The 26,587-nt window shown below is 47.4% G+C and overlaps 2 protein-coding genes across 2 annotated transcripts; both read left to right on the top strand.

Moving 5' to 3' along the window:
- Positions 1-642: 642 nt before the first annotated feature.
- Positions 643-18,987, top strand: LOC130024345 (von Willebrand factor A domain-containing protein 5A-like). Its single transcript, XM_056115070.1, has 18 exons — positions 643-678; positions 2,778-2,866; positions 2,946-3,148; positions 3,353-3,575; positions 3,653-3,828; positions 4,211-4,325; positions 6,205-6,371; positions 6,604-6,692; positions 6,979-7,123; positions 7,216-7,295; positions 7,941-8,055; positions 8,608-8,772; positions 8,964-9,064; positions 9,145-9,413; positions 12,180-12,389; positions 13,572-13,702; positions 14,294-14,420; positions 14,842-18,987. Exons 2-18 carry the CDS (start codon positions 2,824-2,826, stop codon positions 14,919-14,921), a joined length of 2,439 nt encoding a protein of 812 aa, XP_055971045.1. The 5' UTR covers positions 643-678; positions 2,778-2,823; the 3' UTR covers positions 14,922-18,987.
- Positions 18,988-22,075: 3,088 nt separating this feature from the next.
- On the top strand, positions 22,076-23,017 carry LOC130024194 (olfactory receptor 149-like). The gene has a single exon (XM_056114832.1). The coding sequence runs from the start codon at positions 22,076-22,078 to the stop codon at positions 23,015-23,017; it is 942 nt and encodes a 313-aa protein (XP_055970807.1).
- Positions 23,018-26,587: the final 3,570 nt, after the last annotated feature.

The following is a 26,587-nucleotide window of genomic DNA, read 5'->3' as shown; positions in this document are numbered from 1 at the left end:
CTCCCTAAACAGATTCTCCACAGCAGTGTGCTTTTTGAAGCCTCAGCTTTCATAGATCACTTTGAAATAAGGCAAGTAGGAAATGCAGTTTCCTTTAGCACTTCATCCAAGAAGGGAGCTCACAATTCCAGGTCCAGATGAAGGCATCCCTGAAGACTTGGCCTCTGTGCCAATGGCCCTGATCATCTTCCTTTCTCTCTTACTGTGGGGACACATTGAGTTAATGAGTCAAAGCATTTTGAGATGAGAACTCAGGACTACAGCGAACTCCCATATGGTTCCCTGATGACAGCACCAAGTATTATTTGCAGGGATGGAGGACTCAGCAAGGGTCTCTGCTGCCAGAAGCTGGTTTTTGATGTTATTGTTTATACGGTTTTGGCATTTTCTCTGCGGGTGGGCATGGGGGGGCGAGGTCCTAATCATTTCCTGCCTAGGCTCTGATTCTTCCTTGGCAGAGGCTGGGCAAAGGCAGGACAGCAAACATCAAAGTGCTGGAGAGTTCTCAGCTCAGGCAGCGAAAGTGAAAGTACAATAGCTTCAGAATTTCTCAACGATCCCTTAGTCACAAGGTCGTTACTTTAGAGTCGGTCCCTAGAAAAGGGTGGGGTGTTCCCGGAACAGCTGACCCTGGTTGTTTTCTCTTGCCTGTGGCAGAGCTGGTGGCTGCAGGAGAAGGTATGTGGGCTGGGTCGCCTCCCTTGTTGGTTCCCTGCCCCCTCCAGGCTGGATTGTTGACCCCAACCCCGAGCTGTGCTCTGGTCTGCAGTTCCAGTTCAGTGCCAAGGCCCAGAAGGAGACGCTTTTGGGTCCTATAGTGCTCAGGATGCCTGGGACACTATCTCCAGGGTGTCACCCAGGGCTCCTCTGGGGTGTGGGTGGGGAGGAGACCATGTGATTCCGGGAATCAAACCCTGGTCAGGTCTATGACTAGCATGCACTAACCACTGTACTATGCCCTATGTCCCTCTCTTATTTTCACTGCAAGTTCCAGGGCAAGGATTTGGGTGCTGGTGAGTTGTAGGAACCCTGGAGGTTCCTACAAACATGGCAGTTATAGGATCTTGTAAGATGGAAGGGGAGCCCAGCCACAGCCTGATCATCTCTCTGCCCCTCTTCTTGTTTTCACCTGAAAAATAAATGCTTTCTCTTTCTCTTTCCCTTTCCCTCTTTAGCAGGGTCACAGCCTGTAGTGATCAAGATCACTCTAAAAACTGGGGGGGACCATATGTGGTGCCAGAGATCAAACCCAGGGCTGCCACAGGCAGAACAAGTGCCTGTCCTGGCTCTCAGATACCTGCTTTCTCGGTCTATGTGGGGAAATGATGCTTCAAGCACCCCTGCCCCTGTTGTGTGAAGCCCCTAAACCTTTTAAGAGAGAAAGACCAGGGTCTGCCCTGCCCACTTCGGTTACAGTCCGTTCCTGAGGGTTCTACATGTTTCTCCAGAGCTCCAGTATCCCACCGCCCCCACATGGCCTCCCTGTTGGGGTCCCCCTTCTCCTGGGCTGCTGGCCGGCTCCTCCTGTTGCCCCCATGTGGCTGAGCCCTGAGTGGCCTTCTGTGGGTTTTCAAGAATTTACTGAACAGTCGTCTCAATGGGTATTTTTTCCAGCTCTATCAGATTCAAGGCTTGAATTGTGGTTGCAAATCTGGGCCTTTTCGTGGTTTTATTTATTTATTTTCAACTATTGAAGACCAGCAGTTGTCTGTGGTACTTTAAATTCACCTTACAGTTGCCTACCTGCTGTGTCCTGCATGTGTGAGAGCATCACCCCAGGGCAGCATGCAGAGGAGGGCCCTGAGTTGGGCTTGCAGTGAGGGAGTGGAGACCCCCATGCAGGGCCCTTGTCCACTGGAGTAGAGCCCAGTGAGGGACCCGACAGTCCTGCTGCTCTGTGTTCCCAGCTGATGCCGATGATATTCTGGCACACGATGGCCACCTACGTCTGATGCCAGCCTCTCCCTCAGCCCCCGCTGCCCTCTAGCTGTGTCAAAACATGAGCTGATTTGGTCAGCTCAGTTTTTATGTTTTTCTATTTTTAATGAATCACCGTGAAGTACAGTTACAGACTTACAAACTTTCATAATTACGTTTCAGTCATACAATGATCGAGCACCCATCCCTCTACCAGTGCCTGTTTTCCACCACCAATGTTCTCAGTATCCCTCCCACCATCCCCATCCCTTCCCACCCCCTGCCTCTGTGGCAGGCACACTCCCTCTTTTTCTTTCTCCTTTTGGGTGTTATTGTTTGCAACACAGAGAGTAAGAGGCCATCATGTTTGGTCTATAGTCTACGTTCAGTACGCATCTCCCATCCCGAGCGAGCCCTCTAAGCATCATTCACTTACTGGCTAGCTCAGTTTTTACCCAGTGCACAGAAGAAAAAACAGACAGGAAGAAAACTCCTTTTGCTGGTGCAGATTTGAGGGACGCGAGTATAAGAAATGGCATTTCTTGGGGACAGGAGAGGTCAGACAGGGGTTAGCACATGCCTGGCACATGACCATTCCTAGTCAGATTCCAGGCATCAGAAATGCTACTCTGAGCATCCTGGCTACAGACCCCCAAGCCCCTAATGTGCCCACAGCATCCTAGGACCCTTGCATTGAACCGTGGCCCGTTCGAGAAGCGCTGCTGCGCCCTGGGCCCTACTGAGTGCCCCTTAGAGCCCCCTCCCCTCAGAGCATTTCAGGCAGTAAGGGGAATCATGTGGGCAGACACCACTTTGAACTGAAGTTGGGGTGCTGAACCAAGATGTTCTTATGTCCCCAGTGACTTCTGCTGCTCATCTGCTGTTTCCACGGTAACCCACCTCACCATGAATTGTCCCTGTGGCCTTGTCACCCTGAAGCAGGAACCAGGTAAGCTTGATCCCTGCTTCTCACTGACCCCTGCGACAAGGGGCCTTTCTTGACGTCAGCTGCACCCCATCTCCCCCAGTACCACTGAAGAGCATCGCCGTGAGCGTGTCTATCCTGGAGTTTGTGGCTGACGTGTCTGCCACGCTGAACTATGAGAATGAAGAGGCGGTTCCAGTGGAGGCCTTCTTCGTGTTCCCTATGGATGAGGACTCTGCCGTCTACTCCTTCGAGGCCCTGGTGAACGGAAGGACAATCGTGGCGGAGCTGCGCGACAAGGAGAAGGTACAGGGAATCAGTGTACCTGTCACCCCTCTTGCTTCCTCAAGGAACTTTCTAGCGGGGTTCAAGCAAACACCGCTGCCTGGGACATGCTGGGGGCACGCGCTCCTCCCGCAGTGCTCCCTCTAACTACTGCGAGGTGCTCAGCGTGGCTGTGGTGGCAGGAGGGCTTGCCTGTGATGCCCCATATCCTCCCCTGACCCACAGGCCCACAGCGAGTACGAGGATGCCCTGAGCCAGGGCCACCAGGCCTTCCTTCTGGAGGAGGACACACTTTCAGGGGATATTTTCTGCTGCAGCGTGGGCAACCTGCCCCCAGGCTCGCGTGCGGCCCTCACGCTCAAGTATGTGCGGGAGCTAGCGGTGGAGGCCGACGGGGCCCTGCGCTATGTGCTTCCCGCTGTCCTGAACCCACGCTACCAGCTGTCAGGTGAGTGGCTTGCCCCAGATGGATTTGGGTACCACGAGCGCGGTGAGGGATGATGGGACCATGGCCACTGTTGGTAGGCTCGCTGGACAACAGCCTTCTCAGCATGCAGTGCCCCAAAGACCCCGAGAGGCCTCTGCCCTACACACTCAGCCTGGCTGCCTCCGTCCGCTCCCAGCACACCATTGACAGGATCCAGTCGAACTGCTCTTTAAATGCCATCAAGTACCTTGGGAATGATAGAACTTCTGCTGAGGTAGGTTGTGACGGGCTCACTTGGAGCAGCGCTGGGTATGGGCCAGTCCTGGGTCCTGATCCAGATCCTCAGACTTTCCTGGAAGTTTCCTATTTTTGGGATGGTGGGGGTCACAACCCAGTGATGCTCAGGGGTTACTGACTCTGCACTCAGAAATTACTCCTGGCGATGCCTGGGGAACCCTATGGGATGCCAGGGATTGAACTCAGGTTGTCTGAGTGCAAAGCAGACACCCTACACACTGTTCTATCGATCCACGCCCCCTAGAGTTTCTTCTATCCCCTTACTAATGAGGGGAAGAAGCTCATTGCCCTCAGCACCCACCACCGCCCTAAGTGATCAGAGAGGGTCCTGTGTGATCTTTGGTCCTCTCCCGCCTCAGGTTTCCCTGGCTGATGGTCACAAGTTTGACCGAGATGTGGAACTACTGATCTACTACCAGGAGGTGCATACCCCCAATGTGACCGTGGAAATGGGAGAACCCAACGCCAAACCTGGTATTTCCCTTCTTCCTGTGGGGAACACCCTGCCCTGTAACCACCCACACCTCTTTCCTTTACCCAGCATACTTTGTAAGTGATAAATCTATTTACAAACAAGTGACAAAGATCAGTTTTGACAAACACAAAGGAATGTGTGACATTTTCACAGAATTATCTCAAGTTCGCTCCTTGGCCCTCTGGGGCATTGTCACATTAGTGATCTGCTTGATGCAAACATAACTTGTTCATATGTGTCAAAATAATTACTTGGTTAAGTTTTCTTTGGAGAATCTTACCTGTCAAACTAAATCTAAGTAAAATATGCACTGAAGATTTTCTCTGCCATTTTAATATCAAAGATTAATGAGTGTCCAAACTCTTACAGCAATCATACTGACTCATAATATTTTATCAGTGATAAATCAATATGACTCGTAATTTAGTAAAGGTATTGTCACTAAATTAACATACATTGATAGCCTAAATAAAATGGGGGAAGGAGACTTTCAAAGAATGCCAAGAGAAAAAGTTGGACAAATTTTTTGAATTAATTTTATTAAAAACATTGTGATTTACAAAGTTGTTCATCATACAATTGTTTCAAGCATTTAGTGTTCCAACCCCACCAGTGTGTTCTTCTCTCCACCAATATCCCCAGTTTCCCTCCCAATCCCAACTTGCCCCCATAGGCACATAAACAAATTTACCTTATATTGCTTATTCCAAACAAACTTGAAGAATTGAAAAATTAAATAATTATAAAAATAAATCAGTAAGGTCCATTTAGTTATTACTGTGTGATTTTGATCTATGTACATAAATTAAAACCATTTAGTACAATATAAAGAAATGTCAATTCCCATTTATATGTGGACACTTTCAACTCTGGAATCTAAAGTATATTACATTAAGTTTTATTTTATATTTGTATCTCACTATGGCAATAATCATGTCTCACCTATCATTAATAACACTTTTAAAGCAATTCTGCTAATATATATTTGAGTTTAAAAGGAACAGTAAGGCCTATATATGTAAATTTTATCCCTTATACTATATAAACAGTGTTTTACGAAATTGTTCATGATGATTCGTGAAAGGCAGGATCCCAATCACGATAATCCTGTTCTTCGTCGATTTCCCTGTGCAGGCACCAGTAAGATCTCCTTCTTCCTAGCCCTGAGATTTTAAAAGAGCCATTTCAATGCTCTTTCAGGATTAGGAGAATGAGACCCATCATTGTTACTGGTATTTGGCATATTGAGTATGACACGGGAAGTTTGCAAGACTCTACCGTGTGGGCAGGATACTTTTGCCAGGTTCTCCAAAGGAAAAATAAAATAATAAGAGGTCGCGGCAGCAAGCTTCCAGGAGCTGGGTTTTATAGTCTCGGTGTCTTGGCCATTGATGGGACCAACCTGGCGCTGGCGGCAGCTGCTGGGTGTGATGCCTACCTACTGGAAGATGGGGGGTTTGGGTGGAGAAGGCCCAGTTCCAAACCGAGTAGCTTGGAGACCTCAGACGCTTGTTAAAGGCATCCAATATAAATTGGACAAATTTTAGTTCAACTCTTCCAACTTTATTTTCTTGTGTAATGTGTTTTCCTCATTTGCTCGACTGATAGGAAGGTTACCTGTAGTTAAGATGCGCTAGTTCTGCACGTACCCAGTATCCTGTGTTCTTGCGTCTTTCCTATGTGTCTGTTCCTCTTTCCTGTCTCCTATTTATATCACTCTGCTCAAACTACCTGCCCACAGATAGACCATAAGCTCAGGCGGTGTTTTCAGATGCATTCCCTTAGCTCTTTGCGTGACAAATGACAATTGACTCTGGGAGGCCTTGAGGGGTCTTGAGTTCCTTTGTGTCTTATGGTGCCCCTCTACTTTCCAAGTAGATTCTCTGATGGGAGCTCCATCTGCAATGATGAGTTTCTACCCAGATATCCCAAAGACTCAGCCCTCAAAAGCCTGTGGAGAATTTGTCTTCCTCATGGACCGTTCAGGGAGCATGGATTGCCCTATGAATAAGGATTCACCTCAGTCACGCATTGAGGCAGCCAAGGTAAAGCTATTTCTTTCTTCTTCACATGCTCAAGGAAGAATAAATCTCAGGGGCCAAATTGGGGTCTGTGGAACATATAAGCTACAGCTTGTACAACCATTCCGAAGCTTTGTATCACACGGTCTGGTCCCCAGAGGTGGTGAAGGCTGGCCCGCAGGAATTGCCTTTTGAGCAGCAAACATTTCTGAAATGACCCGGCTCTACCTGTCGCCCCCATGTACTCTTCCTTTAGGAAACACTGATCTTGCTGCTGAAGAGTTTGCCCTTGGGGTGTTACTTCAATATCCATGGATTTGGATCTTCCTATGAAACATTCTTTAAGTAAGTTTCTAGAAAGGCCACAGCGTGTCTAAAAAAGAGAGTTTGAAGGGGGCCTGGAGAGATACTATAGAAGAGAAGGAGCTTGCCTTGTACGTGGCCAACCCAGCCAGGAGTAAGTGAAGAGAACAGGACAAGGAGTGGCCCATAAACGAGAGGGGGGGCAGGACTTGGCTACTATCCAAGTCAGGGGCTACTCCAGAACTGATTGGGATTTCAAGAATGCGTGTTCAGGGGCAGGCGGCATCTGAGGTGAGGGACCAGCTGATCTGACGGGTGTTTTTCTCAGTAAGAGTGTGGAGTACACGCAGAAGACCATGGAGGAAGCACTGAATAGAGTGAAGCTTTTGAAAGCCAACCTGGGGGGCACGGAGATCCTGAACCCACTCCAGATTATTTACCAAGCGCCTTCCATCCCAGACCACCCTCTCCAGGTAAACAGGTGGAGAAGGAAACCCACATCCCTGAACTTCCTTAGCACCAGAGGACTTACGAGCCCTTCCCCCCCCCCCCCCCCCCCATGCAGCTCTTTGTCTTCACAGATGGAGAAGTTACTGACACATCCAGGGTCATTGAAGAAGTCAGAAAAAACAGCCCAAAGCACAGGTAAGAAGAGAAGGTGACTTCTCCCTGAGACCAGCAACAACCATACAACCCAGTCATCACCCCAAGCTCCTGTGAATCCACTAGGGAATAAATAAATAATACGACTTAAAAAAAATCCCAAGAAACCTTAAACATGCTAGTTAAAGTAAAACATACCCCAAAGGCACAGCAGTCAGAAGTCTCAACTGCAGGAGTGGTCAGCCCACAGTTTCTAGCAGGTGTGTGGGCCTGCATGAGTTTTTTCCGTGAGTTGATCCTCTCTTCTCTGTGGAATGGAGTCTGCCTTTTCGGGCCTCCATGAAGATGTTAAGGTACACAGGAAATACATTCTGAGAACAGAAGAAGCTCGTTCAGGGGTTCTGTTAAGCCTCGAGTCCGGAAAGTGAACCACCTTTAGGGTTTTTTTTTTCCATATTTTGGGTCACACCCAATGAGACTCAAGGGTTACTCCTGGCTCTGCACTCAGGAATCACTCCTGGCAGGTGCTCAGGAGACCATATGGGATGTCGGTTGGTCATGTGCAAATAAAATGTCCTACCCGCTGTACTATTGTTCCAGCCCCTCCTACAAGTATTCTGGAACATGCTTGGTTCCAATGATTCCCCCTAGGGCCTGCCTCTGACCGCTGACTTTTGCCTATTACAGGTGTTTCTCATTTGGCATTGGTGAAGGCGCCTCCACCAGCCTCATAAAAGGTATCGCCCGGGCATCTGGGGGCGCTGCAGAGTTTATCACGGGCAAAGACAGGATGCAGTCCAAGGTAGGGGCTGTGCGTGTTCTCCTCCAGGGTTCCCCCGGATACCCCATAAACTCTGTGGGAACGCTCCTCTCCTTCAACAGGGTTTACATGTTCCCAGGGCCTAGGGAAATGGCAGCGACACCAAGCAGTCCGAACAAGAGGGTTTGAGCATTCTTTGAATAACTCCTTTTATAGCCCATTAGCATGAGAAGGAATTCTTTAAATTCAGGGCATCTGGGCACAGCTTGACTTTGGGTAAAACTCACTCAAGGGAAGACCTGGGGAGATTGGAGGAGGTGTCTCCTTCTGATTTCCCACCTCTGTATTAGTCCCCAAGGTTCTAATTCAGGGCTTGGGGGCTGCAATCAGAGATAAAGGCTGAGAAACTGATAAACTAAACTGCTCTGGTACCTCCTTTCCTCCTGCTCTCAGGACTGCGGCTTCGACTTCTGTGCTTGGAAAGCCAGAGTGATGACGTTGGTGTCTCGTTTGCTTCAGGGCTCTGGTGCAGAATAAAGGCCAAGGGGATAACTCTGGCTCTATTTTCTCTGCTGCTGCTCTTTCTCCCACCAGGCCCTGAGGTCCCTGAAACGTGCTCTGCAGCCCACTGTCGAGGGGGTCTCTCTGAGCTGGGATCTGCCCTCTGGACTGTCTGCTCAGTTGCTTTCTCCACCAGAGACTTCCGTCTTTCAGGGCCAGAGGTTAATCATCTATGCCCAGTTGTTGGGGACCATGCCGGTGAGTTTCCAGGCCGGTGCAAGGATGGGCTGGTGGGGGGGGAGTGGGTCACACTTGCCAGGAAGTGGCAACCCTTGCTTCCCGGCTTACCCTCTCATGCCTAGTCCTTGATTTCTCCTCACGAGCATTTGTGCATCAGGGCTGGGAAGCTGCTCTGTCTCCAACACCATTCCCGCTCTTCTCTCTTGTAGTCAGCGGAGGTAACGGGCAAGGTTTGCTTCAAGTACACATTCCAAGGCAAGAGTGTGGAGAATAAGGTGACGTTTCCTCTACAAAGCCAGCTGGACCCCAAGTGAGAACGCCCCTCTCCTTCCCTCTTCCGTCTGTCCCACCATCTCTGTCCCCGACTCTACAGCCATGTTTTCCTTTCAGCTTCACTGTCCACCGCCTGGCTGCCAAGGCCTTCATCCAGGCCAAGGACATGGGCCGCTGGGGAACGGACGAGGCAGATGTGAAAACCATCGTCCAAGCCAGCCTGGAGTGTGGAGTCATGAGCTCCCACACTGCTTTCATCGCCATCGACAAGGCCCTCAACCAGCCAGTTCAGGGGCCTCTGGCTCAAAGGAACATCCCGACGTCAATGCTCTTTCAGTGCCCCACCCCACTATCATACTCACCTGGACCAATGCTCTGTTTATCCGGTGAGTTTGATCCCATGCAGACTCAGATGGACTCGGGGTCTTGGATGGCATATCGTTTCATGAGAGCTTGTGAGAGCTCTTCTATGACATTGCCTCTTCGCTGCCTTGCAGTTAGGATTCCTGGCTGGCACAAAAGCCTTTTTTTTTCCTAGAGAGCATGAAAGCAGAGAGCACACACACACACAAATGATAAACCACTGAGTTGTCTCGTAGTATAAATCTGAAGCTGGTTAACAATGAGTAGTCTGGTGGCAGAGGGAAGAGAATGTGTGCCAACCTCCAGGATGGTGCCAGGACAGGTTCCTGGGGACTCATATCAAGTGAGAAATTCCCTGGGTGGGATCCTTAGGTTGGGTAATGTTTTTTCTAGCAAGGAAAGGCTAGATTGGGCACATAATTGTAACAATTTGAGTTTAACAGTGTGTGAGTTTGTGTGTGTGTGTGTGTGTATTCGTGTGTGAGGGTGGGTGGAAGCGGGGTGGTAGAGTGACAATACAGGGAATTTGCACTTGCCTTGCATGTGGCTAACCCAGGCATACCCTCCTTCCCCTCAATATTGGAGTTTAAAGACTCCTATATTGAATTCTTTTTGAACATTTTTAATTGAAAATGCTTATGGAATATCCATATGAACTGTAGACAGATGTGTTTGGCATTGGAAGAGCAGTGAGGAATGAAGATAAACATTTGATCCTATATACCATGACTAGTCATATGGATGAAAGAAACTATTCAGAGGGAAAGTATAAAGTGAGATGAAAAGGTAGAAAATATATCATCGCTAGGAAGGGGTCTCCAAGGACTGTGGGGCCAGAAATATAGTGGGGAAAAATATAGGCTATTTGTTTTATACATAGAGAGACGTAAGGATGTTCTTACATTTGGATGGGTCTGATTTTCTCCCTGGCAGTTCATTAGACATTTTTGGGAATATAACTGTTGGATCTCTGGAGATCCCTTAGACAATGCTAAGTGTAATGCAACCCCTCCACCCCCTTCCCAAGAAAAAAGGATGAGAGTGGAAAGAAAAGTGGGTGAATATTCACAGTAGAAGGAGATCTGTGATAGAACAAAGGGGCAAAAGAATCAGATTCTACAGAGAAGTCAAAGGTGGGGTGGATTATTGGTTAATAATCATCACTGTATCAGTGTATCACTGTCCTCCTGTTATTCATCGATTTACTCGAGCAGGCCCCAAAACGTCTCCATTCGTCCCAGCCCTGAGATTTTAGCAGCCTCTCCTTACTTGTCTTTCCCAGCGCTGCTGTTTTGGAGGCTCTTTCAGGGTCAGGGAAATGAGACCCATTATTGTTACTGTTGTTGGCATATCGAATATTCCATGGGTAGCTTGCCAGGCTCTGCCGAAGAGCCAGCAGTAGGCTCTGAAAATGGTCAAGTCGTTAATAGCACTGTAGCACTGCAGCACTGTCCTCCCCTTGTTCATCAATTTTCTTTCGCGGGCACCAGTAATGTCTCCATTTTGAGACTTGTTGTTACTGTTTTTGGCATATTGAATATGTCACGGGTAGCTTTCCAGGCTTTTCCGAGTGGGTGGAATAACTCTTGGTAGCTTGCCGTCTCTCCGAGAAGGGCGGAAGAATAGAACCCAGGTCGGCTGCATGCAAGGCAAATGCCCTACCCTCTATGCCATCGCTCCTACCCAGGTCATTAATAATCATAATAATCATAAAAATTATTTTTAAAAAGGCCCTTGCTAATCTAATCGAGCCATTTGGCTCAGATCAAGAAGAAATCTCTAGTCCGACTGTCAATGAGTGGTGGGAAACTGAAAAGGAGTAGGCACGCTTACTCACCTGGAGACAGGGCTGCAAGTTGTGTGTCTTGGCTATGTATACTGTTAATAGGAATGTCCCCGCAGAGGGTTCAAACTGCTGGTGACCAGAAGGAAGCTGATGAGGAAGAGAGGGTGAGGTCTAGGCCAGGGTCTGCTTATGAGACTTAGGACAGCCTCTCCACCTCCTAGCCCTCACCCATCCAACAAAAAGCTTGAAATTAATTCTTAGATGCAGGCGAAAGCTTTTGTGATTCTGACAGTCTGAGTGACTGAGTCGGATGTCAAAATGGCAGCAGGTTTTCTGAGGCAGAGTTGGATGAGCAGCTGCGGGCACAGGCCCCTCACAGGGTGCTATGATTCTAGCCTTTCTCTGGCGCAGTTCGTGGTGAGAACGTAGCCGAGCGTTGGCTCACGTAACTCACACTTGGGGTTTGGCTGGGTGCATGAGAGGGAAAGGAATCTAGCAACTGAAGATTCCTGACACTGAAGATCCTGATGGGAGTGGGGCAAAGTCAAGAACTAAGAAGAAAGGCTAGGTGCTCCGAGGTAGAAAATCTCTGAATTAGACAACTGAAGAAACAGACTTTGTGTTCACAAGGGGATTCGGGTTGGCACAGGTGATCTGCCTGAGTTTCCAAGCCTCTTTTCATGCCATACCTCATGATGAGAGAAGTTTCAGCTTCAAGGCCACTCACGGCAATGTGCTGGGGGGCACAGTGTTGGCGACAGAAGATTTAGTTTGAAATTAAGATAAAGTGCTCAAAGAAGTTTCCCATCATGAGTCACATATTCCAGAGAGCACTGTGGGATGAGCTTCACTGTGCTTAGGGTAGGAGAAAGGGCACAGAGGCTGCCATGGTTAGGGGTTGTGAGTTTTGGACGGGTGGGTTCTAACCCATCAAATACCAATGGACCATCTAGGAGAGCAAATTTCCAGGGACTTTTCTCACCAATGTCTGCCCTTCACACAGTCCCCTTATCAAAACCTCGTCTTGGCATCTTTAAGAAGTTACGTAAATCACGTCTTGCTTCAATGGGGATAAGGACTTGCTCTTCATCCACGATCACACCACACGTACAAGCTTCTGAGAGATTTTCGGACCCAGAAGATGTTGTGTTTTGCCTAGGAAGCAATCCGTCGAAAGACGAGTCAGAAGCACAAGAACTGGAAGATGCACAAGGTGAGACTCACCAAGCCTTCCTAGTCCTCTCAGCCCAGTCAGGCCCTGGACAACGCGCTTCTGAGAGCCTGGTCACTTAAGCACCCACTCTGTGTCCTCTGAATGGGCTCACTGATGTGGTGGATCCTTTCGTGCCACTGTTTGGACAGGACCAGTCTAGGTCCTGTAAATCCTTCTCAGAACAAGTCTTCATTTTCCCCAAATACAAAGTGGTGATTCCTACAGATGATGACATTTTGAGTAACAGCTGAGATTTATATTAAGGCAGTTGACTTTAGGGTCCGGGAGATAGGTCTGGGCATTGGCTTGGCCCTAGGCTGACCCACTTTCAAGCCCAACACCCTGTGTAGTCCCCTGAGCAGCAGTGGTTGTGGCCCCAAAACAAACAGAGAAAAGTTTACTTCAGAGCAGTTTCTTTCCCCGTGAGAGAAGTGTTTTCTCCTTTTGATTTTTCTTACCTACTGATTTCTATGTCACTCCATGATCCCATTTGATAATAAGATGTATGTTTCTATAAAAACTAAGCAATTTTCATGTGTTTTTTTTTTTCACAGATTTTGTAGAGGGTTTCCTTTGAATCTACTTTCCTTGCAAATTTTTTTGTTTTTTTCTCATTTGTTTGTTTTTGGGGCCACACCCGGCTCTGACCAGGGATTTTTCCTGGCTCTGAACATAGGGTTTATTCCTGACACTGCTCAGAGGGCCATGTGATGCCAGACACTGAACTCGGACTGGCCATTTGCAAGGGTGGCACCTTCCCTGCTGTCTCTTCAGCCTCTGGTTGGATGTCCTGATATCGAGACTCTATTTTTCGAGAAATTTAAGATACCAGAAGCCCTGACTACACTGAGTGGGATTCCCCCAAAGCATTGTCCTGTGGGTTCTTTTGTCCTGTGGGTTCCCTGAAAACCACACACCATGGGAGGTTACCAGAGTCCCAATGAGGTACTCCCTTTGGAAAGGTTAAAATGAGGCTCTAGCTGACAGGCTGGCCCCATCGTGTTCTGCCAGAAATGGTCATTGTTGCCACAATGTCATGTTAGCTTTCAGTTGTCACCCAATGGTGAGAGCACAGCTTGCAGTGTTGGCGCCAACATGCGGTGCCCACTTGAGCCCAATCTGTGCCATCCAGGCCACGGGCCAGGACTCCTAATTCTCACCCCGCTCTCTTTCTCCCCACAGTGCCTGAGACTGATCAGCTCCTGAAGCTGATCATCCTCCAGAGGGCCAACGGCTGCTGGGAGCTAGATGACCAGCTGGCCACCATTCTTGGGGTGAATCTGCCAGACATGATGGCGGCACTGACTGTCAAGGTAAGATTCTGAGAAGGTGGAAGTGGAGTGATTGTGTTTTTGAGAGACTGGGTCAGAAATCAGAATCAGGGTGAGTCACAGCCCACCCGAGGAAGGAGAGCATTCGAGTCCAGGGTCTAAATTTCTGCAAAGTATGGACTGGAACACAGCTGGGAGGGGAACTGTCTTGCACATGGCCCATCTGGATTTAATTCCTGGCATCCCATAGGGTCCCCTGGAACCACCAAGAGTGATTCCTGAGTGCAGAGCAAGGATTAATAAATTTCCTCAAAGTAGAGGCTAATGGGTAAATTAGAGCAGAAAGGACAAGTAGCTAGTGGTCCGGTAGGAGCCGATGACTTAAGGGCTAAAGGAAGGGAGTAGAACACTTCTACTTCCCCCACCAATTACTCCTGATAGAATTAATTTTATGGAGCAGTTACCTGACACTAAAAACTGAAAATGCCAAGAGCAGAGGTCTGCTGCCTTGAGGTTGAGGCTCAGGCCTGGCATTGTGGCACCCCCATGATAAAATGATCAGAAAATTCTATGTGGAAATGGGAGGGAGTCACGGAGGGCCAAGAGCTCCAGCGAAGTCTGTTTGTCACGCAGGACGTGGAGCCTTCCTGCTGGGCCACAGTTCTGGCAGTGACCTGGCTGCACACCAACGGTCAGGGGCGGAAGTGTGAGTGGGAGCTTCTGGAAAGGAAGGCGGTGGCCTGGATTCACAACCACACAGGTAGGAGCACAGTCCCAAGACCCTTGTCCTTGGAGAGAAGTGGGCGGGCGTGAGGGAGAAGGTACATCTGTTCTTCCCATATCAGTGTCAGCCACACCAGGACAGGATTCTGTCTGCAGGGCTGCTAGCTATGGCACCACAGCTGAGCATTGTGGGGACTGGAGAAGCCAGGGATGACAAGGGAGGCTTAGGGGAGATGGGGAGTAGAGTGGTTGTTGCCATCTTTATCCCAGAAGCTCAACTTTTTTTTTGTTATTTGGGTCACACTTGTTGGTTCTCAGGAGTCACTCCTGGTGAGGCTTGGGGGTGCATAAGGGTCTCAGGGATTGATCCTGGGTTGGCCACATGCGAGGACACTGCCCTGCACACATTGTCTATCGCTCTGGCCCCCAGAGGCCCAAATCTTGTTTTCTCAACACAGGCTGTGTCCTGCAAACACTTGTGGAAGCTGCCGCTGCTTTCCTGAAGTCTTCGGTGGATGTGGCCGTCTTTGCCCTCTGAACGCACTGGCCAGGGCCCCGTCCACTTCAGTGTGTCTTCATGCCTGACAGCTACCTAGTCTGTCTCTTGTCGTCAGTGTAAAAAGTGCTGCCCCATACTGCCTCTGCTCCAATTCCCTCCAGAGACAATCCTCCTTTCCCAGCAGGAACTCTCTACCAAGTGTCAGTGGGTGGAAGTTCTGGAACAGATACAAGGAAGCCCATTCAGATGATCGCTATTTGCAACAAAACTGTGCAGGTCCTAACCAGAACAATTAGCAAAGGGAAGGAATTAGCCAGGGAAGGAATCCAAATTGCAAAGGAAATAGAGAACTACTGCTATTTAACAAGGAATGACAGTAACCAACAGTATTCTAGAAAACCCTAAAGACACCACAAAATATTCCTTTACAAGTATCAAGGTACAAATTGAGTACATAAACATCAGTTACATTTCTACATGCGAACAGTGAAATGGCGGAAAGAAAATAATCATTTTTCATCACAGCAAAACATAAAATAACTGACAATCAGTCCTAACAAAAAAGGTGAGAGACCTGTACATTGAAAACTGTATGATGCCTCTAAAAGAAAATGATGACCTATAGAAATAGAAAGATAATCTATATTTGTGGGTCAGAAAAATAAGAATTTACATTATTATCTGAAACCCTAACCTTAAAGCAACCCTATAGTTTAAAGACAATATTCTTAGCAAAATTTGCAAAGAACCAAAAAAGTCCTGAAGAACCAAAGAAAGACTGAGATAAAAGTGGAGACATTACATTGTTGACTTATACAACCTTACATCAATGTAGTGCTGGAAGAAAACGGATTGATTTAAAAGACAGAGAGCCCAGAAAAACTTCACACACAAGGATGGAAAATGAATAGATAATAAAGAAGCCAGAACTGTACAATGGAGACAGGAAAATCTCATCAACAAATGGCATCACAATTTAATTCCATACATGAAGGAGAACTCCAAGGGACAAAAACTTAGTTATTAGATGCAAAACCGTATAGCATATAGAAGAAAACATTGCTGATACACTTCAGAGCCTCAACAGCAGATGTATTAAAACACGATTACTGATGATTTCACTTATATGTGGAATATAATAACTAAGCAATGAATTGGAAGAAAAACAAGAAAAATAACTTCTAGAGTCAATGAAAATGATTATTTTACCAGGAACAGTGGTATGGGAGAAACAAGAAAGGTTGTTGTGTGAGTTGTACCACGTAGACCACAATAGAGGATAAACCAATGAATAAATAATTTTTTAAAAGTTGTCTTGGCCAGGAATGCTGCCCAATAGGGAGAACATATGCTTTGTAATGTTTGAGGCCCAGGGCTCCCCCCCCAGCCCCCAACACTATATAATGAAAGATAATACTAGATCCTTCATTAGCCTGGTTTTCCATCCCAGCTTCACCGATGACCCTTGTCCCATGTTTTCTGTCATGTCATCCTTCCTGAAAACTGAAAACTGTAAGATGCCACTAAGAGGCAAGGATGACACATAGAAATGGAAAGATAATCTGTATTTGTGGGCCTGAAAAATTAGCATCATTGAAATGATTATCTGAGATAAAGCAAGCCTACAGATTAAAGACAATATTCCTAGCAAAATTTGAAGAGAACTACAGAAATCCTGAAGAACCAAAGAAAGATTGAGGGGTGGCAAGAATGGGTGCTGAGCAGAAAGCCAGCCTAGAATCCTGGCCAAACAGCTGACCGGCTTCCGTGGTCTTGACAAGTGCTATGACCTTTCGGGAATTCACTGTTCCTGTCTGGCCTAACTAAGGCTTCTCCCTGACCGGTTGCTCTTAGCCCAAATGCGCAAGAGCCCTGAGCTGGGTCCCAGCATCCCTTCACACCGGTGCAGGTAACCTCCCCCTGTGTCCCAAGAATCCAGATTTGCCTGCTGTGTCCACCAGTGGAGATTTCTCCCGGGTTTGCCTATGGCTGAGTGTACTTGGAAAATAGGGTGGCACTGCCTAGAAGCTTTTGAGAAGGACAGTTTTTTTAGGAAGCCCAAGAACAAATCCGAGGAATCTGTTTTAAAGGGTTCCAGATAATTCACGCACATTGATTTTTTTTCCATGAAATAACGTTGGACCCAAGTCTGCTGTCTGGAAAGGTGCTCAGGCTAGAATGAGAGAAATGCCAACAACGCAGCACCTGGAGGCTTGTGGGGTTCCCCTTTGTCCTGCAGAGCTGCCCCCAAACTGGGCTGCAGGACTTGGCTTTTAAGGGAGGAGGCTGTATTTTCCTCTTTTGCACTGTCAGGCAAAATATACCAGTTGTAATTCCTCGGGGGCTGGAGTGATAGCACAGCGGTAGGGCGTTTGCCTTGTTCGTAGCCAACCCCACCAACCCAGGCTCAATTACTCTGCCCATTTCGGAGAGCCCTGCAAGCTATCGAAAGTAACCCGCCCGCATGGCAAAGCCTGGCAAGCTATCCGTGACGTATTCAATGTGCCAAACACAGTAAAAACAAGTCTCGCAATGGAGACGTTACTGGGCCCGCTCGAGCAAATCCATGAACAACGGGAGGACAGTGACAGTGACAAATTTTTCGGGCCTAAACAAGTGCTGATCATCAACAGCAAGTGTGTTTTGGGAGAAGTCGAAGGACTATCCATGTTTTCAGGAAACTCCAGAGCTGGACAGGGTGCCCCACAGGGCAGCTACTTCCATCCCCGCTCACCTGGCCACAGGAAGAGGGGCCTGGACCACTGCATTAAGAGTCTCCCACTCGAAAACTGGATTGTTCTGCACAGCCTTAGTGAAACCCACTGTCCAGTCTCTCCAACTCCAGCAGGCCATACTGGGGCTCACACAGTATTTGCTACTCCACTCACAGCCAGTTTCCTTTAGGAATCTCACTGTCACTCTGCCCCTCTCCTCTATTTTATTTTATTTTTATTAATGAGACATCATGAGATACAGTTGTAGACTTACAAATTTTTGTGTTTGGATTTCAATTATATAATGATCAAATACCCATCCCTCTACCAGTGCCTGTTTCCCACCACCACGGATCCCAATATTCCTCTCACCTATCCTCTATTTTAAAAATTAAAAATTCTGTAGCACTCACACTTGAATTGATCTGACTAGAAGAAAATTCCCATGGAGTGACACCAAGTATTCCATTTCCCCTCTCCTTCTTTCTGTTCCTTCTTGCCAAATGAATTTTATTTTCTCTCTGTCTAATCCAAACACATACAGGATTATCCTATCTTCTTGAAAAATTAACTTTTTTTAAAAAAACTATTTTATAGCATTTTTATTAATAGTCTGAGATCTGAGATCTGTTTAGTCAAAAATAATTGCAGATTTCCTGACTTTCTTTAACTTAGAATTTGCATGGTTTATAGCTCTCCATGCCCCTACTTTTAATCTAATTGAGTATTTTTAATTAAAATATGTGTCTTCTAGACAGCATCACATAGGGCTTTTTCACACTCCCAACTACTTTCTATACATGTGGTTTTTGGGCCATACCAGGCAGTGATCAGGAATCACTCTTGGTGAGATCTGGGGATCACATGGAGTGCCAGGGATGGAACCAGGTCAGCTGCATGCAAGAAAATCACCTGACCTGCTGTGCTATTGCTATGTTCCCTTTCTTTATTATGACTTTTTGGGGGGTCACACCTGATGCTAAGGGATAAGTCCTGGCAGGGCTCAGGGGACAATGTGAGGTTCTAGGGATCAATCTTGGGTTGGTACATGCAAGGCAAACACCCTACCGACTCACCTATCATTCCAGCTTCCCTTTCCTCTACATTTTTCTTAATTGTTGTTATTCTGGGGCCACACTTAGCAATGCTCAGGGGTTACTGACTCATCAGTCAGGAATCACTCCCAGCTGTGTTCTGGGGTCCATATAGGATGCAGGGGGATCTAATCCAGGTCTGTCATTTGCCAGACAAGTGCCCTACCCACTGAACTATCTCTCCAGCCCTTCCTCTCTTTTTAAAATGCTGTGTCATTCACGTTCGAAGTGACTGTTAAGACCATTGGAATTATTTCTACCCTATTAAACTGCCCTGCTTGCTTAGTGATTTTTAAATATAATTTGCCTTTTCTGGTTTAAAATAAAGCATTTTGTCTCCATTTCCAATATATCATTTCTCTTAATTTATTGTTTTTATTGTCCTACAATTTACAATCCACACTGAAAGTCAATACTGACTGTGCTCAAACTTTTCCCAAAAACTAGAGGGGAGAAATTACTCCTATCTCACATATCTCAGTGAGCATATTAGTACTGAATCCCAGCCTGACCAGGCAACACACAGCAAAGAAAACTACAGACCAGTAATCTGATGAACATAGATGCAACCACTTAGGCCTACACCCAGGTTGTAAAATTCCCCTAAGGGTACCCATGAGGGACATAGGGTGCAAACCCAGCCTGGCAAGTCTTGATCCTCTTACTAAGTGCCCCCACCCCCAGGAGTGTCCTGCAGCCCCACAGAAAGCCAAGTGGAGCCTGGCTGAGCAACTGCTCCAGGTGGCTTCTTTCCTGTCATCCCCCCTGGGGAGGTGAGTTCAGGGGACACAGTAATTGCTCCCCTAGCTCCCACTGAGTCCCAGCAATGAGGGCGTGGATCAGAAACAAGCTCCAAGTCAGCTGTCCAGGGAGGGTGCAGGAGTCCGCACAAACACTCCTAGACTAGCTTTCTTATAAACAGGAGCACAGAGCTGCTCTGGCAAGAAGCACTCAGTGCTCTGCTCGGAAACCTGGAACTCTGAGGCCTGGCTGTATGCTTAGCACTGGGAACGTGAGTGTCCAACCTGCTGTGCCTGTCTCAGGGACCTTCTTGACCCTGGCAGTTGTGTTTTTGTTGCCCTGAGATCAACTCCAGCACAGGACCCTCAGGTGAGCTGTCTGGTCTGGACATGGACTAGGCATGGCATGGACTAGGGACCTCCAGGAGCCTTCGCTGACTGAGGAGGGGAGCTTCTGAGTCTGCACTGCTCAGGGGCATTTCCAGTGAGGTCTCCTAGGCCACCGGAAGCAGTTGTCACCAGTATTCTCACCCCTCAATCATCACTGCCCTTGTGCCAGCTCTATCCCTTCCCAGTTGCAGGGTGGGGGACAAAAATGTTTTTGATCATTAGTTCCCTTGGGCATGTTTTCCAGTGGCCTGGCTCATTATTTGGAGACTTCTCACAGCCCCTTCAGACATAACTGTCACCCCTGCCCCCGGTCTGTGCCTGTGCCCAAAGTGTAAGTCCTTCTCATGGGTACTGACCCGGGGACACAGGATGACAGACACACATAAAGAAGCACTGCTGAGCAGAACTGTCTCCAGTGGCTCTAAGGTGGCACATGATGGGAACCCCCATGTGGGATGTGGCTCTAAAATGTGGAAATTCTACATTGGGAAGGACACTAAGGCCGGGCTGAAAGGGTGGGAAAAGGGTCTGAGCTCCAACTAACTTCGATTTAAGCAGATGTACTCTTAGCCCAAGATGGAGCAAGGTCAGGAAGTCTGCTCCCTGCTGAGCTAGAATGGTACCAGCACAATGATGGCCAGAGGAGGAGTAGAGAGATTAGGAAGCAGGGAGCAGCTCCCCAGTGGCTAGGAGCACAGACAGTGGCCACCAAACAGTTCGGAGGCACCCAGCAGCCTTGTCATTTGGGCCCTTCTAAGCTTCAGTTTACAGATAGTTTACATAGGGGAATAGCAGTTATACTTTATGCTAGTAGATTTGTGAAAAAGTGAATCACTTATGAAAGTTTGATCTCAGTTCTTTGGATTGGAATAAATATCCATGAACTAGTCTCTATCATTGTTGCTGTTACTAAGCAAAGGGGAGGCCGCTGCCTTCTCGACCCCATTCCCTGCCCTTGATTTCCATCAGCTGCCTGTGTAGAGTTGTCCTTGTGCCTGGGTTTCTTATTTTGTAGTGGGGATTTAGTGCTTTCCTGCTTGCTCTCACGTCTTTGGCTCAATATTTCAGTTACCTCAGGTCAACTTAGAGAAAACTGAAAGGACCAGGAAAAGCAAAGAAGCACCTCTGGCAAGAACCGCAGCTGACAGACCTCTGGGGTCTGGAACAAACAACCTGAGGAGGCTCTGAGATGCATCTAGTCCACAGTGCCACGTATTTAATATGATGTTGCTTTGCAAACTATAGACAAACTGAGAACAAAAAAGGAGAGCACTTATATAATTATAGACAGACTGAGAACTATAAAGAAAAGAAGTAAGTTAAAGAAGTATACAATAAAGGGGAATTTCCATGGGATTTATGGTTTTGTCAGATTGCTTAATAGGCAAATTCAAAACTTTACAATGATTCTCACAGTACTTCTGTTGTTTAACTTGTTATTGTTATAACAATTATTATTTTGATTTTTATTTCAGTTAAAATTGTGTCTGTAGTGTTGATGAACTGTTTTAACTAGTAGAGCTAGTGAGTGGCAATGCCGCTGAAGGCTGTTGATGTCAACGCAAATTTTCCCTGACATACTTGAGTAGTAAAAATTGGAAAATAACATTACGAAGGAAGAAAATAAATTAAACAACTGCCAAAGGTTTCTGATTTAACATAAAAAAGTTCTGAGTGTCTCCCTAAACTTCTACCATGCAGAGTGAAGTATCAGGAAGCCCAGGGGTACATCTGGGATGATTCACATGTAAGACTTAAATATACACAGCAAGGTAGCAATGAAGGGTCGAAAACAACACAATGAGGGAATTGGTCCACACAACTGAGTGGGCGCAGTGTGTTGGAGATGTTTGAAAGGGAGGGGTGTCGGGGTCCTTGGGGGGGAAGGTGGATACACTGGCAATGGATGTGGTGTTATAATTATGTGCATGAGAAACCATCATTCTCAGCATTGTAAATCACAGAATCTCAGTACAAAATTTTTTAAAAAAAATAAACAAACTTCTTATCCTCTACTAGAGGACAACCATCCAGCTCTAAGAGATGTTCCTTCCAGACTGATCTCATCCTGCCTAGACTGAGCTCAGAAACAGGCATTCCCGATCACAGGAGCTCTGGATAGATCTTTGGTGATCCATGAGGATGATTTTGCTTTGTTTCATTGGAAACACAGCCGACACCTGTCAGTGGAGAGCTTAATCACTAGAGCTTGGTGTTCAGACTGGTTTCTTGGGCCATTTGCCTGAGTCTCAGCTATGAGGAATCGCTCTGTGGTGACAGAGTTTGTCTTGCTGGGCATCCCGCACACAGAGGACCTGCAGACCCTGCTCTTCACCCTGTTCTTGTCCTTCTACGTCTTCACACTCATGGGGAATCTGCTCATCCTCCTGGCCATTGTCTCCTCCCCGCGCCTCCACACGCCCATGTACTTCTTCCTGTGCAAACTGTCTGTCTTCGACATCTTCTTCCCCTCGGTGAGCTCCCCCAAGATGCTCTTCTACCTGTCAGGGAATAGCCGCGCCATCTCCTATGCAGGTTGCGTGTGCCAGCTCTTCTTCTACCACTTCCTGGGCTGCACTGAGTGTTTCCTGTACACGGTTATGGCCTACGACCGCTTCGTGGCCATCTGCTACCCGCTGCGCTACTCGGTCATCATGAGTCATAGGGCGTGTGCTGTGCTGGCCCTGGGCACATCTCTGTTTGGCTGTGTCCAGGCCATCTTCCTCACGACGCTCACCTTCCAACTGCCCTACTGTGGCCCCAACGAGGTGGACTACTACTTCTGTGACATCCCCGTGATGCTGAAGCTGGCCTGTGTGGACACAGCGACGCTGGAAATGGTGGGCTTTATCGCTGTGGGCCTCACATCATTCACCTGCTTCCTCCTCATCCTCACCTCCTACAGCCGCATCGTCTACTCCATCCTGCTGATCCGCTCTGCAGAAGGCCGCCGCCGTGCCTTTTCCACCTGCAGCGCCCACCTCATGGCCATCCTGCTCTTCTACTTTCCCGTGGTCCTCATCTACCTGCAGCCCACCCCCAACCCCTGGCTTAATGCAACTGTTCAGGTTCTGAATAACCTGGTAACCCCGATGCTGAACCCCCTCATCTACAGCCTCCGGAATAAGGAGGTGAAATCGTCTCTGAGGAAGGTGCTGCAGCGGGTGGGCGTCTTTCCTGAGCCCGTGTCCGGATGACACTGGCCCCTCAGCTGCACCCAGAGCACATCAGGCCCTAGATGAAGGTCCCCTCCCTGCCCACCATGGGATGACAGAGATGGGAAGTCAGTAGGAGGAAAGATGACTTGTTGAATTGATTTGGGGGTAGTTGCCCCCAAGGCCCCTATGTGTGTTGTATTAAGAGAATCCATAGGCCAGGGACTGGGCTCCTGCAGGCCTTGTCTGAGGCCTGTGCCCCAGAAAGTGTCCCACACTGCCCAGCACAACCCATGAAGGAGACCATGGAGGGTACACGCAGGACTCTGGCTGGTCCCTGTGGTCCTACTCAGCTGCATGTTGCTGTGCAGGGTTTTCTGCCATTTCGTGGCCCGGATTGGTTCTCTGTGGATAGAGCATTTTTCTTGTTCCTTCATTCTGGTCTCTCTCTCAACTGCTTGGTCAAAACAGGCCAAGAGTGGAAATGGAAATTTTCGCTGTAGGAGCTGCTGTTTCCTACTGAATTCCCCGAGAACCAGCCTGCTTTGGGGACACCCTGGGATGATATCTGATATGACAGTGATGGAAGAATGACATATGAAGTGAGTGGGTGATCGAAGGAGAAGAATCTGGGTTTTCTTTCAGTCTCTGTTTCTCAGAATCAAAATCACAGACGGGAACCTGCCCAGACCCTGGGCTTCCTCAGTGGGCAGGGAGTGCACCTGTGCTCAGGGAACAAATTCAGCCTTTTCATGACTTCTCACTTCCTACCAAAATATTGGGGTGGGAATGTCTGTGTCTCACAGTGTTTTCAATGCCCTGAATCCCAAACCCAGCTCTCATTGGCTTCTCTTTGAGTGTTCTTGGGAGACTTTCCAATCCCCCTTCTAGGTGCCTGCCAGAGCAGCAGGAAAGAATGAAAAGCAGGTGAGAACAAGGTAGGGCAGGGCCCATCCTTTCCCCCTGATGGTCAACTGGGGAGTTGAGCAAGCAGGCAAACAAGATGCTGACACATGCTCCCGCCTTTTGGAACCAAGACACATGGATGGAACCCACTGGCACATCCCTACATGCAAACAGACTATGGTCCAGATAGGAAAGTGCTGAAATGAAGGAACATGTTTTGTGGGGCTGGGGAGAGTACTCTCAGAAGAATGAAAAGCTGAATTATTTTCTTGTTGGTGGTCCCATTTGGTTGCCAGATGAAAGGTGACTGATAATTTTCAGAGAGAAGGGAAAGGTTTCTCAATCTTCTGCTCTTGAAGGGTGGAGTGGCATGAGGGGGAGTTAGAGCCTTTGGTGGGCATCTTTACCATGTGCCATTTTGGATGGAATAATCTCATTCCTGGGGAGGAATAAAATGGGTTAGTGTTTTTGGGGTTCTTGGCTGCACGCAGACTCCATTTTCTCTCTCATGATGATGGACAGGCCCTGGGTCTTGGGAGGGGCACCAGTTTCCAGTCTGTGTGGAGGGTCGATACCCCTTCCTACCTGGGCAGGGTGCCTCTGATGGTGGAACACAACTTTCCTGTGTTCTAGGATTAGGGGGAAAGCAAGTGGGAGCAACCACGTGGCAGAGTCTGGTCCAGAGAGGAGACCAAGAATCAAGATCTGTAGCCAGGGAGGTCAAGATGGTGGAAAGCCTCGAAGCAAAGGGTCACACTATAACATAAATGTATTGGATTTTGTGGTGGTAGGGCTCGGGGACTTTAGAGACTTGGTGACCAGAGGTCACCCCTGGTGGTGCTCCAGGGACTATGCAGTCCTGGGACCCCAGCATGGCTACTGTGCAGAGCCTGCCTCAGACCCGTGAGCAGACATAAATTTTTACGGTGAAGTAATTTGCTGGTCTTTTCATTTTTTTTGTACAGAAAACTGATTTTACCTTTACAAAAACATCATGATTCAAACTAAGAGGCTGAATCGTATTATTTATGCTTTGCTAGTCCATTTACAGCAAGAAGAACAATACTGACTGTGATCATTGGTACTCTCAATCATCAAGAAATTATCTCATCCATTGTCATTCCTTTATTTTATATTCCGTTGTTTAAAAATATTTTCATACCTCTTTTACAATACTCTGCTATAACTCCCAAAGAGCCATCCTTCACTGCTGGATGACTTTAAATTTTTATTCAATAGCACTGTAGCACTGTCCTCCCATTGCTTATCGATTTGCCCTAGCAGTCCCAGTAACATCTCCATTGTGACACTTGTTGTTACTGTGTTTGGCATATCGAATACGTCACGGGGAGCTTGCCAGGCTTCGCCATGCGGGCGAGATACTCTCGGTAGCTTGCCGCGCTCTCCGAGAGGGGCGTAGGTATCAAACCTGTGTCAGCCACACCAGTCGCATGCAAGGCAAACGCCCTACCTCTGTGCTATCAGTCCAGCCCGATTCAATAGCAAGCAATAGAAATAACATCAATGAAACCAAGAAAGAGTAAAGATCACAGATAATGAACAGGAAGGAAAAGAGAGATGAGCCTAGTTCAGCTTAACTCCACGCCCTCCCTCCTTTTGAGGTCACTATTCCTTGAGGTCACTATTCCCTGATTTTCTGCTGCTTGTACCCCCATCTCTGTAAGCATTAGTTTGCATGTTTTTGTCCTGCAAGACTGTGTTGCAAAGTTGCGTTGGTGCTGGGAATTAAGTTCAACATCTCATGCATGCAAAGTATATGCTCTCTCACTACGCTACATTCCCCAACAAGCTGTTTTTTTTTCACCTTTTTAAAAAAATTCTACTTCAATATTCTTTTTTCATTTTCATGTTACTTCTGGTTTTGGTCATTTATAGTAGCATATTCCTGGAATTAATTCATTACTGTCAAGGCATACCATCCCGCAGTGTAAACACAGCAAAACTTGCATTCTACTGTTTTTATTCATAAATAAACACAAATCTCCAGCCTGTGAGCCTGTTTGTTGTTACTGTTGGTATTTCTGCGGCTGCCACAGAGATAGTACACTGGGAAAGGCTCTTGTGTTGCAAGTGGCCAACCTGGGTTTGATCTCCAGCTCCACATGTGGTTCCCCAAGCAACACCAGTTGTGATCTTTGAGCACAGAGCCAGGAGTAAGCCCCGAGTACAGCCTGGTGTGGCCCCAAGACAAAATCCCCAAAATAGCCAACAAACACATAAGAAGATGCTCAATACCCTCAATCGTCATGGAGATGCAAATCCAAAGCACGATGGGATACACAAAGTACATAAGTCGGCTATAATAAAAGAACAATTGCTGAGTATGTAGGGAAATTGACAATCCCTTCCATTGCTGGTGTAAAATGGACAGGCAGTGCAGAAAAAAAAAAGTTTGATAGATTCTCAGAATGTTGAGCAAAGAATTATCATAGAACCCAGCAATTCCTTTTCTGAGTGTGCACACAAAAGAATTAACAGCACAGGGTCGTGGGTCAATGGGTCAGCTGCCCAATAGGTGAAAGGTCAGAAATTCAATCTCACACCACCCCACCAAAAAAATAAAAAGAAAGCAAGAAAGAAAAAGAAGATATAGAAGTTGCCTTTAGTATTTTCCTCATTTTGTGCCTAATTACACTTGAGATATTGCCGCCTAGATCCAACTTTTTACTCTGGTTATATACTTAT

Source organism: Sorex fumeus, unplaced genomic scaffold (genome assembly GCF_029834395.1).
Source record: "Sorex fumeus unplaced genomic scaffold, SorFum_2.1 ptg000028l, whole genome shotgun sequence".
In the NCBI taxonomy this organism is placed as follows: domain Eukaryota; kingdom Metazoa; phylum Chordata; class Mammalia; order Eulipotyphla; family Soricidae; genus Sorex; species Sorex fumeus.
Note: the sequence above shows the minus strand (reverse complement) of the source record. Positions and strands in the feature narration are given on the sequence as shown.

Bases quoted from the DNA above. Each gene is read 5' to 3' on its own strand.
- LOC130024194 (XM_056114832.1), top strand. From the start codon at position 22,076: ATGAGGAATCGCTCTGTGGTGACAGAGTTTGTCTTGCTGGGCATCCCG.
- LOC130024345 (XM_056115070.1), top strand. From the start codon at position 2,824: ATGAATTGTCCCTGTGGCCTTGTCACCCTGAAGCAGGAACCAG. The intron at 6,372-6,603 runs GTAAAGCTATTT...CTCTTCCTTTAG, and splicing joins CACGCATTGAGGCAGCCAAG to GAAACACTGATCTTGCTGCT. The intron at 9,065-9,144 runs GTGAGAACGCCC...TTTTCCTTTCAG, and splicing joins CAAAGCCAGCTGGACCCCAA to CTTCACTGTCCACCGCCTGG.